This window comes from Pungitius pungitius, chromosome 17 (genome assembly GCF_949316345.1).
Source record: "Pungitius pungitius chromosome 17, fPunPun2.1, whole genome shotgun sequence".
Lineage (NCBI taxonomy): Eukaryota > Metazoa > Chordata > Actinopteri > Perciformes > Gasterosteidae > Pungitius > Pungitius pungitius.
In genome coordinates, this window is record NC_084916.1 from 961,859 (window position 1) to 979,079 (window position 17,221).

The following is a 17,221-nucleotide window of genomic DNA, read 5'->3' on the forward strand; positions in this document are numbered from 1 at the left end:
GTCTCGTTTATGGTGGAAGTCTGTTGGAATTCCTGTGTGATGTGCGAGGATGTTTTCATTTGTTGTGTTGTGTAGAGGAAGAATGGTCAGTGGTGTGTGAGGGTGTGTGGTGCCTCACCGCGAGTCAGATAAATAACGTCCAAAAGTCTGAATATTTGGACAATAGTTACAACTGCAAAGAATTATTTCACAACAGTTGACATAACGATCCCCGTTTGGTTGCACTTGGTTTTGATGATTTGAGCCGTTTTAGCCGTGTTTACTTGGACACTTCAGCCTAACAATTGTAAAAATACACAGAGAGGCGGAGCCAGAGATTACACATGGCACGATGTGTCCTCCATGCTTCTCTGAGCCCTCCTTCTCTGTCCCCCCGCGTCATGTAGCCCCTCCCAACAGAAGTACGCCGTAGATCACCCAAAGATGAAAGCCAGACATATTGCGTGTTTTCCTTGCTTGTTCCAACCTATTTTAGACGCACGACTCCCAAATGCCTTTTACGCCGTGGGTTTTCTGGGGAAGAGACTGCAAAGACGCTCAAACAGGCACTTTATCAGCGTTCTCATCCATCATCGGCCGAAGGCCCGACACCGGCAACTGTTTCTAATGTTGCGGCGGTCTGAAAAGTGTCTGTGAGCTGTGCTTCATCACCAGCAGCAGCATCTCCTTTCCTCCTCTCACACAGCCGCGGTGAACCGCAGGTCAGACTGAAAGAGCTCCATCTGGAGATGTTGGTCTGGCTGCCGCACCTCGTCTTCCTGCTCATCTCTCTCTGTTTGGATTGAGTGTCACTCTTGCATCACTTAGGGGGGGAAATATTAGGCACTCATGCACGCTAACACACACACACACACACACACACACACCCAGAGACTCCATGCTGCCTTAATGTACCACCATCCATTCCTTTAAAGTGCCTAATTTCTAACAATTAGCTTCGGGCTGTTAGCTGTTGGCCACCAGCAAAAGCAACAGTGTGAGAGTGAAAAGCGACTCGGCGTGAGTAACACAATCTGCAGTGGATGGCTTCAATCCGTCTTTGGTTGATAGAAACAACGCAGAGCAGACTGGGGGAGATAGATGGGAAGCACTGAGGGGCAGAACAGAGAGAACGAGGAACACTGCACGGTTGTGGTCGGCGTCCACTGTGATGACTGTAACCCTGGGCGACTGCCGCGGCGGGTTATACACTCCGGAGTGTTGGGATGAAAGATAAACACAAATGTGACATTGAAGGAAACAGCTCCTGTCATTAAACGGCCCTTCGTTTAGATTAGAAGAGACGAGCAGCTTCGAGAGGCGCTGGCACTCGTAAACTGGAGCTTTTTTTAAATTCTGAAATGTTGCCCGGATCGCAGGTTCTAATAAACAACAGTAATGTTTCTGAAAAGGCTATATAGCTTGTAGCATCTCCTTCTGCAGCTCATTGGCAGAGGATCCCCCCCGGTGGGATATTTAGAGGGTACACTGGAATGCTATCTCAGATATTTGGGTGTAAGCGCCTCCTCCGTGGGACAGCGGGGTCGTGCTATCTCCCTACGTGCTCCAGCGAAACGGGGCAGACTGACATGGCCCGTTGCATTAACACAAAATAAATCCATCTTAAGGGACATTCTTGCCCGGATTTGTCCCCGAGGACGGGTTCCCATGCAGGGCGACCTGCGTCACGATTTCTACAAACTGCCCCTCTGCTGGTACTTTTTTAAGAGCCAGATGAATGAGCAGGTCCCGGTTTGTTTGGTTGTTTGGGTTCCGTACACATTCCCATGCCTTGGGTGAATGCAAGCACTTCCTCTCCCATACGGACAGATACGCATAATTAATTGGATTAATTTTGGGGTCATTTTGACATAAGAGAGCAGGATTGTAACTAGAGGATTTGTAAAAATATACATTCATGCTTAAGTTGTACTTCACTGTATTTATTTTCATCTGAAACCGCAAGATGGTTGAGATGGTTTAATCTTTTCTGTCATGACAGAAATATAAGGTTTAGTACAGGGTTTGAAGGTCAAATGGTTGCTAAAGTACTTTTCTATCCAAGGGGGACTATAATAGTGTGAAAGCTGTGCATCGAGTGGCTGCTAACCAACGATGTTGAATAGATACAATATTTAATGTTAGTATCCTTACACACTCCTTTTGTTCCTTATTAGGGCAATGGTATCCGTATTACTCTTTGGGTACACATTAAAGATCATTTTAACGAATCGTTATTGTGTGTTGCTGTCATGTACTCTCCATCTAATTAAAAGACACAGATGTAGTGGTCATATCCATTGAATTGCTAAGAGGGTTTTAAAAGTTGCCAAATCGAGCTGGAAAACACTCAAAGGAAGTTTGACAAATAGATCCAACAGGTGCTGAGCTCCAGATGAATGAATGAAATGTGGATGTGGTGGAGCTCACGTGTGAATGGAGCTCGACAGCTACACAGATACTTTGACTGACAGGCTCCAGAGTGGCATTTCACTGCGGAAAAAAGAAAATACATCATTTGGCTCAAGTTTCATCTCGTTTCATTTTGAAGTTTGGTTAGCTGCCAAAAATATGTTTTGATACAGCTTATAAAGTCTAAGAAAGGTTGTGGTTGTGCTCTTGGTTTTATTGGGGGAAATTAGGTGGAAGGGTGTTGAAGCTTTCCTTTACAGGCCTGACTTTGGCTTAAAGCCTGTACGTTAATTGTAATGCCTTCTTGCATACTTTTCCAAATACTTTTATTTAGCTGACATACATTTCTCTCGAGGGATTTAATTTTTTTTAAACGTCTACACACACATTTTGTGATTTGAGCTTCATGTGCAGCTACTGGAATCTACTTAAAGCACTCCGTGTCCCTGTCTGGACCAACTCAAAATTCATTTCCGGAATGAATTTTGAATGTAAAAACAAGCAGTTGGTATGCAGCGCACTGTATCAATAAGGGCAAAGTGAAAACATTTGAGTTGGAAGTGCTCATGAGTGCTCCGTAGTGATTAACAACTCGGATTCAAGGCAAAACACACTGTCCGTCTCTTTTTTGCATTCTAAGAAAAGTCCATTCTTTCCAGTACACAATGTCAGGACTCTGCCATTTGTACCAAAATGCGGTAAACACACTGTTTCCCTCGAAGTCTAATTACTGAAGGCATGTCTTGTAGACATAATATTGTCAAACGACTTTATTTACAAATTCTTTAAGCTGGAAGCCGCATACTCATGGTGTGTTTTATTTGATGATACTTGCTCTCTTTTTTTAGGACAAAGCGTAGCGTGAAATACAACAACTTCACCCGAGGGATGACTCGAGCGCTAACTGCCGTATGCATGTTTAAATCTTTTTTTTTTTTATTATAGAAGACTAAAAACAAACAGAACATAAAGTCTCTTCTTAGTTCTCACAGCTTTTATATTTTTGGATATTTGACCTCAGCCCAATAAACATTAAGTAATCTCAAATGTGACTCAATGAGAGCCACATTTCTGCCAATTTGTTTTTCCCAATCATGATTTAGCACCACATTCTTCACATTTCACTCAGACGGTCTCAAAAGCCAGCCTTGTTATTTCATTGCGGCTTCCTATTGTTGTAACTTAGTAAACTGGGCTCTTTCAAAGCTCATTAGTCATTTGCAAAATTCAACACATCAAACTTTAGCACCACATTTTCCACTCTGTTTTTACAGTTTGTGGTTCAACACTGGATAGCGATTAACCAGCCCGTGCAGGTTGTACGTATTTGACGATACGAAAATGGAAAATCGATTAAGCCGTAAACATTTGTCAGGGTTAGAAGATTTGTTTTTCCAAAGAAACAACCTCATAAGCACTTGACAACTCCCCTGTTGTCTAAATATTCTCACTTTCTTTCATTGTCTGCCCTGTTGACAAACCATTGTGACAGAAAACCTTTTGAAATGGTCTGCGTCTGATCCTGCCAAACCATGTTGGGCACCTCCAAGTAAGCACCGACGTTTACCCAGTACAGAGAAAGGGGTGGTTGTGTACACAAGGCTCACTGTGTCCTTGGAAAGGTACAACCGCAAACAAAATGGACGTCAACACAACAGCATCTGGACAGAAAGACGAAAGCGCAGAGAGGAGAGGAGAATAGAGCTTTAGAAAAGGGCCAGGGGGGGAGGCGGCTGTCAGTCTTTCTCGCCGAGTGGCGTCCAGGTCAGCAGCATTCGGACACGGCGACAGAGATGTGGAAGGCGCTGGACCACCCACCTCACTGCAGACCCCCACCCTGCAGCTGACCAGTGGTCAGGCTGCACGGCGCTGGCTGGGCTCGGGCTGCAGGCTTTCCCATCATGCACGGCACGCACGCTGTCTGCAGTGACGAAGACATTTACTCCTCAAAATGTCTTTGTCGGCGTAAAGGACACACAACCACACGGATGTTACACAGTGAATGTTGTAGTGGTGCATGAGGCTTTAACCTGCACCACTAGTGTATAGTCCATAGTCCTTTTGGTTGGGAAAGGCTAAAATAATAACCTTTTAATATCCACATTTTCAATGCAAAACACAACGGGAAATACTTTTATCGCTATGTCATGCCTGGGGGGCCTTGTAAAAGGTAGCTTAGCCGCGATGTGCCATTTCAAGGCGATTTAAAGCAAATGGTCGGTTGATCAAACAAACCACTTCATAGTCGAGAGCCGCAAATCTGTCCATTAAGGCACATAAAGCACATCGGTTTGTTTGTTATATTTCCCTCTGTCATCTTGTCGCCCTCCCTCTCTCTCCATCAACATTCTATAAGAGGAGAAAAATGTGGCAGCAATTGAGTAAATGCCTGGATGTTGACCACCAGGGCGAAGGTGACGGAGGTCAATCCTGAGTTCATCCTGAGTTGTTACTCAACTGATCCTGACAGAGTTTAAGACGGAGGGTCTTAAAACTTGGTTATGGAGAATATCAAAACAAACAGGCCCGTGGGCCAGTAAGCCAGCGTTCTGTTCTGCACTGTATAATGCTTGAGAGTGTCAGGGTAACACCTCCTAAAGCCCCACCAGGGTGAATTATACACCCGGGTCTCAACCATGGGGTGTATAATTGAGCCTGCAGTGTCCGTGGGCGATAAGAAGGCGCGAGTGGATCCGCTGCCGCTCAGTCACGGGCGGGTGCCTGGCATCTCTTAGGGTGGGTGGCGGTGGGCTAACGGCCCCCCACCTCTAGTCCATTAAAGTGGTTCGAAATGGATTCTGCCTTGAGACTAAAGGATGCATCCCAGAGCCACAGTAACACCATCACGCCCCATCACCCCCACCCCCAGACAGAGATAAGCAGAGATGTGACGGAGCTGGACTTTTATACAGTCCAGACCCGATGTCTTCTGACTCTCACAGAGTCCACCGCTGCTGCTGTTTAGAAAGAGATCAAGACCTCCTTTCAGAATGGCTAAATGGGAAATGTCAGAAAAGTGGTAAACATCTGCAGTTATCTGTTAAAACGATAGCAGGGAGTATCATCTTAAAGGATAATCCTGTTCTTGGCTCTCCAGAGATTGCGTTTGAGCAGCTTCCCCGTGATGGTGTGCAGAAAAAGGATGTCAGCTTTGTGCCTTTTTTCCCTCTGTACTCTCCTCTCTCCCTTTGCTTTGAATGGCATCGCGCTGCAGGTACATGCTGCACGCTGTGCAGCGTCTCCTCAGCCCGACGCCGCTCGTTTACTGGTTTACAGCCGGTCGAACCTCATAAAGCGTCTAAACGGACCCGTCCGGGCGCGCCGCTCGCCGCATTGTGAGGGTGCAGTTGAGGTGCTGACGGCGTGCCGTGGGCGGGATCGTTGGTGATGTCACCCGCAGGCCACACAAGGCCAAACGGTGCAAAACCTTCATTCCTCGGTGTAAAGTAGTACTTAGGGAAACATAAACTTGTGTTTAGCAATCAGTGAGGCTACATTTACTACTTTCTAAAGGCAGAGACTGGTATTATTGCACCTTCTGGAATTTCCCCTATAAAAAAAATAATTGATTCAAGTGGGGTTTCATTTATTTTTTAATTGACAACATTTTCCAATTTCAAAGTGAGACTGTAATTATTATTTTTTACCCATTATTTTGTTGAGAAATGAAAAGCCTCATAAACATTCCTGTTTTGCAGCTGAAACTGATTTTGATCGTGGCTCAGGGTGTCTGATCTTTATGTTAAATATGTCTGACGATCTGCTGACCTCCAGCCTTTTGGTACTCATAATTTTAACAAGTGGCCACAGTGTCTTCTTCATCATGCTTGGATGCTTACACCTGACTGCAAAGTTAAAGGTGACCCCTTTTTTTTTAAATCCTGAGTTGGTGGAGTCCATCCAGAGGATTACCGATCCATAAACACTCTGAGCCACGTTTACTGCTCTGACACCTGTTTCTTGTCAAATTCCCTTTCGTGAGAAAAATTCTCCAGTATCAGACAAAATTCCCACTTGGTTTGATTTTATTATTTCTCTAAATATCTCTTGATGAATTGGTTCATTTTTTTTTGATAAACTACAATAGTTTGGTTCCAATAAATACTGGCAAAGAAATGTCATTGTCTTAATGGAAAATAAGGCATCACAACCTTTGTGTTTTTCTCATTGGCTAAAATGCGTCTGACATTTGTTACTACTGGTACTTAGTGCCTGGAAAAGAACGGCGTTTAACTGGAGCTGAAGTTAGAAACCATCAAAATAAGCCTGCACCCACAAAGACCCATTTTACGGCTTCCCCAGCAGGGACTTAACATGATTGAGCTTGTTTGCGTGATCTTGTTTCTCCAGGGTACTTTCCCATTTATGACCCCCACCATACGCAGCCACGAGGAAGCCGTTGGTCCCCTCGTTCCTCCTCTCTCACACCGCTGTGAGATGTGTGAAGTAGGGAGGGATTTAAAAGGCAACCTACACCATCCCCAGAGTTCAGAGATTTTGCATTTCTATACGGACTAAACATTTCCAAACACAGTCATATTCTGTGGGTCATTATCAGGCAAGAGTAATCCATCACGCCTCCAGCTACGTGGATTCCAGACCCACTGTTTTCTTTCCAAATTCCCAGGGGGAGACTATTGGAGGTTATGTGGAAAGTGACACTTATATCAGCCTTTTGTAGTTTGCACTCAGGGAAGCAGTGTTTGCTTGAAATCTGGCCCAAAGAAATCCCACATATCACTTTAATATTGTTGCCAAGAAGAGATTTCACACTAAAAAGCTAATTTCGCCTGAGAGCTGCATGTAAAGACATCTATCTCTGTACACACTCTCACAAACTGGATCTAAATATCACGAGGTGAACCTGGAGTCATAAATTGAGACTTATGATGAACTGAGACCTGCCTGCCTCCTAATTCCCAACCAATCCGGTCCACAGTCGGACTGGAACTGTTGCAGAGGACAGGACGCGCGTGACCTTCTGCTGTTTGACGCTAATTTGTCTTGCCTGATGCGTTTCTGAGACATGGCTGTTACTCCGCATCGTGGAGCCAAAGGAAAACTGAAAAGCTCCCCACTGGCCGCTTATTGAATCACCTCAGTCTGTAGTCAGGCATGTGGACACTTAAAAGCCAATCAAGTCTGAGTTATTTATAAAACATAAGAATGTCAGCAACCATTATCATACAAATCACTCACAATTCAACCAGCTCTGTACAACGTGCTTGGATTATATCTAATATTAACCCCAATAACCTCGTAGGGTAATGTAATATTTGAGTTTTGTATAAATATTACATGGAACGGTAGCACCTTTGAAAAATATGCTGATGTGTGAATAAATTACACACAAAAAGGTGTGTAAAGGACTTTTTTAGGACTACAGTCTCTAAATCATCCTACTTATGCCCTGGGAGGAAAATGATACAGCAAATGACAAATGGGTCAACGTACTGAATCCATATGAAGAATCGTACCCAACATAGTCTTTGTTTGGTCATTTGTTTGCCTTTGGAGATAAGGATGAAAGAGTTCTTTACAGACACGCTTCAGAGGATATCTGTTCATCTGTGCCTCTTCCATCCCAAGTTAACCACCCACATCTGGCTGTGCCCACAGTGACTAAACCCATTCTTCACCGGAGCGCCATTCAAATGAGGATGAAATGTTTGTTTGTGGATTTCTTCAGATGTTGGGAACTACAGGGTAGTGGACATTGTTGTGTCCAGATTGAGATTTACTGGAGAATATGTAGAATCACAAGAACAATGCCTCAAAAGCCAGCTCAAGTTTAAACTGCCTGATGTCAGTAGTGAAGCTTTGGAAATCACCTTTTCTTCCATTTTTCTTCTTCTTGGTTGAAAATCAGTTCAGTCTAGTGCCTCATTACCAGAACAGCTGCTAACTTGGCATCTGAGTTACAATGTCGTCGCTTGATCAGATGGAAAAGTGGAGCCATTAAGGCTCCGTGATTCTATTTTTGATAATATTTAGTCATTTACATCGATTGGGCAAACCTCCAGGTACACCAAGTTCTGCTCCGCTGCGTCTGACCTCTCAAACCTGTTCCTTGTTTGTTGGGTGCAGATTGAGAACTACATCAAAGAGAGCATGAAGACGGAGATGGCTCAGCTGCAGCAGACCGCCGTCCACAACCACACAGCAGCCATGTTGGAAATGGGCACCAACCTCCTCTCTCAGACGGCCGAACAGACGCGCAAGCTGACCAACGTCGAGACGCAGGTAAACGCGCCCACGCCGCGCCCCCCCCCCCTCTCACAGAGGCACACGTGTCCACACCCACCCTGACTTTACGTCTTTTTCATGCACACAAACACTGAGAGGATCCAGCTTATGCACCGTTAACTCCACCATTCCACGTTCGACCGCCCCCACCAGGTCACAGAGCCGTGGCCAAAGACAACACCGCTGTTGTATAAATGCAGATCCCTTGTTTAAGTTATTCGGCTGAGGTTCTTTTTAGTGTTTATGTGGAGGAGTTTGACGAGGAGGGGACGGAAAGTTTGTGAGTGAGTGGCGGGCAATTTTAGCTGCAGCACTAAAAAGATAACTGTTTGCAAAGTTTAAAAAAATAGGTAATCATAGCACAGATGAAAATCTCCTAAGTATTAACATGTGTTGGAGGTGAACACTTGACAAAATGAAAACAAACTTGATGGTTTATATTTGAACTGAAAGGCTTAAAAACAGCCTTGTGTTTCTTGGTTTCTCTAAAAGGTTTGTTGCACATGTGCCTGATATTATCTCATAATTCTACAAATAATGTCGAATTTATAGCTTAACATCATCTACTGTATGTATATAAAATACACATATATATATATGTGTTTTATATACATACAGTAACTAAATTCGACTTTAGTTGTAGAATGGTGTTGACTGGAAAGCGGCTGCTAGCTGCAGTCCGTTACATCAAGATGGAGCGAGCTTTTTACAAAACAACATCAAATGTAACGTTACTCTGCGCCGCACACAGTCTGCAGAGGACCACCACGGTGCCCCTAAACGACCATGGTTTGAAAACATCGTGCTAAATGATGGCGAGTTGGGTGCAAAGTGCACGAGGACAGCAGGAAGAGCTGCTAGTTCAACATGTTCGACATGTTCCACCTGGTGGAATTCGGCCTCCAACATGATCGGCGTGTGTAGTTTTGTGTTTAAAATAACATTAACAATGAAAACAGTGTCTAAAATACACATTTTCTAAAGTGATTACTCATGGCTTGTAAGATCTAGTCTAGTCATTAAAACAAATTGCAACAACAAATTCATTAAATCGAGATTAATGAATTTAAAAAATGTGCGATTAAATAGTTCATTTTTGAAATCTATTGACAGCCCTATTATATATATATTTATATATATATATATATGTGTGTGTGTTTCTTATCATGGCAGGTTCTGAATCAGACATCCAGGCTTGAGATCCAGCTGCTGGAAAATTCTCTCTCCACTAACAAGTTGGAGAAAGAATTAATGGTCCAGACCAATGAGATCAGCAAGCTGCATGACAAGAACAGGTAAACACACAACACTTTGAGCAAATATAAACACACACACACACACGCGTTGTTGTGTGGGATTGCGTGACCAAAAGTTCACTACAAGCTCTCATACAAAAGAATATAAAACAGCATATTAGGAAGCTTGTATTTTCTATGATTAGGGTAATCTTTCCCTGTGGAACCACTGTGGATTCGTTGTAAAATCAAGCAATTCAGATGTGACTTATGGTTTCCATATCTTGCCTTTTACAGTGATTGGTGCTGTGGGATCTAAGATGATGTAGTATTTAAAAGGGTTTGGTCCACATCACCCGTTGCCGTGTCCACAGAGACTCAATGCAATCACACCATTTACAAGCACAGTGCCTGCTGACTCTGACTTTTCTAGGTATTATTGAGGTTGACTTAAAACAGTTCCCCCGAGCTTCAGCAGTTATGACATTATTCCATCCTGTACATGTCATCTGTACTGTTTCCTTTACCAAATCCATGATACCGGGAAACATGTGATCAATTAATGAATGTAATGTCGACCTACGTAATCTTTCAGACATCAGATGGTCCAGTGGTTCCTCTCGTGTACTGAAAGGGCTTACTGACTGACCTCCGATGAGTCTGCAAAGTGCACGATGAGGCGTGTGTTATATTGTGTTGGGTTACACGTAGCAACCAAACCTTTGTAGATATGCACACTGCTTGTATTTGTATTCCCACATATAGCATCCTGCACTGGTTGTATTTCCTTGCAGTGTCCATGACAAAGTAACAGCAGGAAGTAGAAATGTCAAAAGTGGAAGAATTTGACTCATTCGGCTGTAAACTGCTGACCCCTATATATAATGCTGTAAACCAATAAAAGTTACATAATCAGTAAGTCACTGGTATTATTATAATAAAAATGGCAAAACAATATCCAAAGTATTTAAATCTGTAAAAACAAAAGTAATTCCAGAGGATTTTAATGCCCTCAGGAACCTCAATAATTAGTCTCCGACTTCCATGACAAACTCGTGTCCTTTCATCCTTCCCCTCAGCCTGCTGGAGCAGAAGATGTTAGAAATGGAGACGCGACACCGCGAGGAGCTGGAGACGCTGAAGCAGGAGAAGGGGAGTCTCCACACCCTGGTGGGGAGGCAGAGCGGCGTCATCGGGGAACTGGAGGCCCAGCTGAGCCGGGCCACAGGAAACAGCACGGCCCTGCAGAAACAGCAGCAGGAGATGATGGACACCGTCCACAACCTGCTCAACCTCTGCTCCAAAGATGGAGGTAGGCTGGCTGAAGAAACAATCCTGGCCTTCACCTGCCTGCTACTGTGTGTCTGAGCCGATAATGGAACGATACATCCATCAAGTAGGGCGTAAATGAGCTGATTTCAATTAATTAAATATAAGATTAAAATCCCTACATGCCTTTCTATGTGAGCTCCCTGAACCAACGTAAAGTATCAATGGCCCCAACCCGAAGATACGCCTCCTGACCCCCGCCACCCCACAATGTGCAAACCAAAACATGCCGGCATGATTGTTCCCTTCAAACATTTGTCATGAAGTCATGAGGACACCAGTTCTATAAACCTCACCCCATGCTGAGAGAAGCAGGGATGCACGGCAATAAGCCATTATAGAGCACTATGGAGAGAGAAACCCGGTTCTGAGTTGTAACGAGGTACCGGGCTCTCCTCTTTAGCGGAAATAGTCCTTTCCATAAAGTCACGCAGCTTCCCTGAAACGTCCAGCATGACTGCTTATGTAGTAATAGGATTATTTTATTCCCCAGACTCTGGCTTCTGTTAAATACGTGAACCATGGGATTTCCCTTTCTGGCCCACATCTGACCCCGACGGCAACGTTGGGTCCGTCACCCCTCTCTCAGCCATTTAAACGCCGAACCCACTTGATCCCAACGTTGGCCTTACATCCCGATCGCCACAGGAGATTTGACATGAGCGTCTGTCTCGGGAGGAGGGGGTCGCGGGATCGAATGCGACTTCATTTCCATTCGTGGATTTCCTGCAGAGACGCCTCGAGACCCCCCAGCGCTCCTCCAAGGTTCCCCGACAGACAGGAAACAACCAGGATATGAAGGGATGTAGCACGTGACGCCACATGCTTCGTATTAATCACCCTGCTCCCTTTTCTACATTTTTAATGTTCCATGCGAGAGAGGCCACGGCTGGCCTTTGCATCTCTCCATCTGTTTAGTCTGGATTTGTTTATGTTACATTTAATTGCCCGAGGTCTTTTGAGACCTTTTGCCCGACTGGTGGTTATGTATCATCTCCCCGTACCTCTGGTGGGTCCCCGCGCAGCCCTTCTGGCTCGCTCTCTCGTTTTTACTGCCTTTGTAATCTGCCATGTCTCATTCAACTCTCTGCTTTTGTAGCTTTTATTTTGACACCGTTCCGTCCATTCCCAGTGTCATCGGGGTCAATGGGGGACAGCTCCTGCCTGTCCGTGATTGGTGGCTGTCTTAATGAGAGGCGATAGAAATGGAACATGGCCGCCGCTCTGTGGTTGGTCCTTTCCTCCTCTGTGAAGGCTGAGTCGGGCGCGGGTGGGTGGGGGGGGGGGTCAGAGGTCTCCACTTTCTTCACCCCAGCCTGAATAAGTCAACTTGGGATAGCTCCTGAGGGACGCCGCGCCCAAAGGAGGCGAAGGAGATCATGTGACGCACTGTGTTTTCTGACAAACATAGAAGCTGCGCAGCGGGGGGGGGGCGTTAGTGTTTGGATTTGGATTTGAGGAAAGGGTTTAGTGATGCCAGTGAGTGGCGTCGGCCTAAGCGTTTCCTCCTAAGCACGGACTCAAATCACTGTCTGTGCTTTGGGGAACATTACAAAGCCCTTTTTAAACTAAATGTCCATAAACTTTCTTTTTCCCCCCAGCTGTTCATGTATGGCTTTCAATAAAACGAAGGCTTGCAGTGTGCTCCAAGCGGTTGCGGTGCAGACTTTTTGATGTGGCCAGATGTGACAGTGCAGCTCTGGTTTGGGTCGTCATCATTACCCAAACCTCATTAGGGTGCAACGAGCCCCACTCTGTCATTAACCGTAATTGACATCAGCTTTGAAACGCTCTGGCCGCTAAATATGATTTTGTTTAACAGTTTTCTATTTTCCCACTTAATTAATGGCGTTGTTGGTCATTTTTACAGCTGCTTACTCAGTAAGATTCAAACAAAAGTGGAATTATTCCTCCACTCCAAAAAGCCTTTACGTAACGCCTCAACAAGACAGTTTGTTAAATCACGTCATTGGACGCCACTTTACGTCCAGACCACGTTCTCTGGTGCTGCCCGTCCTTCAGCGACCAGCAGAATGAGTTGACACTTATCGTTGCACGGACCCTGTAAAGCGGGCCGTTATTGCGAGTCACCTCGGTGACCTTCTCCAAACCTTTGTTTTCTCAGAAGGAACTAGACTTTTTTTTACTAGGTTGCATTGGCATGTCTGTTGAAAGCCTTAAATGGAGTAATGTGTTAATAAAGGCACTACATAGCAATCACAGTAAGTTTAGTTTCTTTATTAATTGCATTTACCTGGTATTTAAGTTTAAAATAAATGCCTTTAGACTTTAAGGCTGACTGATTGTGACTTGTACAGGAGGTTTTCAACTAAATTCAACTCACTGGGTGAACTTTGACACTTAGTCGCTTAACAACGTTGACACGCCTTTGTTTTAATCATTGCTATAGCCGATGGGGAATATACAGTTTTACCAGAAAGGAAACGGTAGTGCAGGAAATGTTATATTTTCTATTTATTTGCTTTGCTAATTACATTTCAAAAGAACCATATGCCCCTTCATCTCAGTGTTGACTTTTTCCAGATTTCCCATGGTCTTTCCTTCTCGTGAGTCCAACTAAATGCATTCTCTAATGCAAAGTTGTTGTACATGTTATAATTCTCACCGGAGAGGGCTGCATCAGCAGCATATTGGAAGTATAACTACAACAAAGTACGATTTCTATTATGAAAACACACCTAACTGGAATCAGATGAATCGAACACCCAGAGAGTGAGTGGAGGGAGGCTTTATGCTCTTCACATGTAGGACTGTTGTTGCTTCACAACACGGGCCGCTGATCAGTGTTGACGTGTGCACTGTGGGAATGAACTGGTGTTATTTCATTGTGCTTTGCATCCTTTATATATGAACACAGCAGAGGAATTCATTGGAGCTTGGAATGGAATCACTTAAACTCTCAGCGGCATTTAGAGACTGATTATAGTCACATGGGAGCAGTGATGTCTACGGCAGCCCATTTAGCTCCATTACTCGCTCTCTTCAGTGCGAGCATTTGGGCTCATTTGGCAAGGGCACTGATTTATGCAAACACCCGAGCCCTGCTGGTCCTTTCACATGAACCCCCTGCCGCATACGAGTCCCCGCTGAACCACAAAATATTTTTCTGTAAATAAATATCAGGACATAAATAATATTTGCAGAGCTGGGCAGCACGCTGTTTCAAGGGAGCCGCGCCGACGCTCGAGCGCCGCGTCCCTCCGAGGGCAGTCTCTTCCACCGAGGGAGGTCTCCGAGGCGATTGGGAAACGATTGTCCACCCTCTTACGGAGTGAATCCCGGAGAGCCTCTAAAACGTGCCCCGCTGTCTGCCGGCTTGGGGTAAATCACGGGCCGACGGGGCCGCTCTTTGTTGTGTTAGCGTCCGGGGCGCGAGGCCCCCGCTCCGTCAACCTGCCTCAGCAGGAGGGTCTTGTCGCTGACACTCAATACTTTGTCTAAATGCTCGGAGGGAACACCCAAATTGCCGCCCTGCCTGAGATGGGGGAGGGGGGGCGAAGCGGAGGGTTTTCAGTTTGTCCCTGACATCTTCTGTTCCCGACTCTTCCAACAATGGGGTGAAAACCGCGCGTACGGGAGGAAAAGGAAAATCGGAAGGAATTTCCATCAATATACCTAGGACTTGGTGGGTAAATACAAACCACTTGTTATAACAGGAACTTGAAATTTATAGCTTGTAGTATTTTGTCCTTAGCCCCTTGCTTTCGTTTCAAAATTGTGCCGCCCTAATTATCTGCAGATGGAAATGGATGCAGCTGGTGGAGCGGGGATCATCCTGTGGATGAACTGCTTCTCTCTTAAGTTAGTGGCCCTCAGATTGGATCTGGGCGTCACAGGATACCCGCAGTGAGACCTCGCCGATCGGCTTCTGCCTCGGTGGTGCACAAATGTACAGATGTTAGAAGATAAATTGAGCCGATGTTTGCAATCTCTGAAGAACATGATGAACTGTGATTTCCATACTTGTCTGCTTGCATGAAGGGTTGAAGGTACACTTTTAAATTGCACAGGCCTTTTTTGTACAATGCTTTTTTTCTGTCCGTATCTTGTGGAGTGAGTGTTTCTCTTGATTTGACATTAAGTGTTTTAGCGCCTGAGCTTCGTCGTCCTGTCGGTCTGAAATTGCTCGTCTGGCGTTTCTGACAGACAGCTGGCAACAAAGTCCCTCACGCCTGAGAGCTGTATTGATCTTCTCCTCTTACGCCCAGCCAAAAAGTCAACAAGCATTTTTCCCCAAAATGTCAAACTGTTCCTTTGAAGTGACGGTGAAAGCAACACCCAGTTGCTCAGCAGATGCAGAGTAGATTGGCTGGTGCTCGCTATTTATTTGCAGAACTTGAGAGGGCTTAACACTGTTTCCATTATCACCTTCCTGCCCGCAGTTGTGCCTAATAGCACCAAGGTCGCGGATGAGGAGAAGAAGTTCCGCGACTGTGCCGACCTCCACCAGGCAGGCTTCCATAAGAGCGGAGTGTACACCATCCAGATCAACCCCCAGGAGACCAAAAAGGTGGGAAGCCACAACATCTCACAGCCAACGCCACAGATTGATGCAAAAATGTCCGCCTCTTCGTCACTTCTGGGTCGCTCGTTCTCAGTGTGTTTATAGCGAATCCTGAGGGCTGGAAATACACTTGGTGTGTGCTTGTGTGTGTGTGTGTGTGGAGAGGGGTGGAGGGGAGAAACCGGACACTGCGCTGTTTAGGATGGTGACAGTTGTGCAGGTGTGTGTGCATGTGTGTTCTCAACCTCTACACCGTGCTTACACAAGCGTGATTGATGGGACTGATGATTTAATAAGTTAGGAGGTTGGCACAAGGTTTGTGTGTTTGTGTGTATATGTGTGTGAATGCCTCTCAAAGTCACGATTGGTGCTGCTGGGCTAATGGCCCCTGATTTCTCATCTCATGACCCAGTGCCGTATAAGAGGGGTCAAGAATAACAAACTAATGCTATGTGTATTGAAAGAGCATGCAATTCAATACAAAGATGAGAAATTCAACATGACGCTATGCCGATGCGTTATTTAATAGTTGACACACATCCGGCCTGTTTTAATAATCCAAGTTAGTAACCTCAGGGGGAGGTTTCCCTGTCCGAGTGGAAGCTGGGGAGTCGATTGTTCACACTAGACGATCCTCCGAGTTGTTCCAACACCTGCCGCCCAGCCCCCCACTCTCCCAGCTCCGGGGTTGTCCCGCATTGTATTTGTCCAAGTCAGTACACGAGTACCTTTTAGCATGAATAACATGAATGATAAGTTCGTCTTGGGGAAAACGACTCTGTCAAGGGCACTTCCTTAATTATACCCAGGCGGCGTTGATGTGTGTTCAGCTGTGTGGGCTGGCTGAGGTGAGAGACCTTCTCCACTGCGCGCTGGGGTCTCCTCAAAACAAAGAGCAACGCTGCAGATGGAGAACCAGCGCTGCGTTATCAGCTTACACACAATCGGGTCCAAGGTTAAGGGCCACATTACACCAAGGACCTCCACTTTGATCCTGCAGAAACAAGGGCCGCCTGATGAGGAACATCTCCGGGGACTTGGTGTGGGATAAGTAGACGCTGATTAGGTTTGAGGAGGACAAAGATACGTTGCATTCCCAAAGATGATTCATCTTTAAAGCCGGGAAAAGGAGGGTCTGGAACCAAATCATTGTCCAAGTGACCCTTTGTTGTTTGTTAATTCCGCTGAGTCGCGTCGAATGTTGAATTCATCAGCCTGTAGGTTGAATTTCACACAAAGACCTTTGAGTGCTGTCCATTGTTCCATTACCTTCATGCATGTATCCCCCCCCCCCCCCCCTTTCAATTGTGTAGGTGTATTGCAACATGGAAACAGCTGGCGGTGGATGGACGATCATCCAGCGCAGAGAAGACGGCAGTGTGGACTTCCAGAGAACGTGGAAGGATTACAAGATGGTGAGATGAGGCAAAACCTGAGCACATGCACCGGGTCCAGCATGCAGACCCTCCTCCCTATCAATGCAAGTCAACATGAC

General features: G+C 45.5%; 1 protein-coding gene across 3 annotated transcripts in view; it reads left to right on the forward strand.

Annotated features, from left to right (window-relative positions):
* The window catches only part of angpt1 (angiopoietin 1), a 134,639-nt gene that overhangs the window by 101,479 nt on the left and 15,939 nt on the right, over positions 1-17,221 (forward strand). For all 3 annotated transcript variants that reach the window (XM_037474891.2, XM_037474890.2, XM_037474889.2), the window contains 5 exons: positions 8,479-8,634; positions 9,811-9,932; positions 10,952-11,184; positions 15,605-15,732; positions 17,040-17,141. In XM_037474891.2, the coding sequence (XP_037330788.1) occupies positions 8,503-8,634; positions 9,811-9,932; positions 10,952-11,184; positions 15,605-15,732; positions 17,040-17,141 (717 nt within the window). In that variant the 5' untranslated portion in view covers positions 8,479-8,502. The remainder of the gene's footprint in view (positions 1-8,478; positions 8,635-9,810; positions 9,933-10,951; positions 11,185-15,604; positions 15,733-17,039; positions 17,142-17,221) is intronic.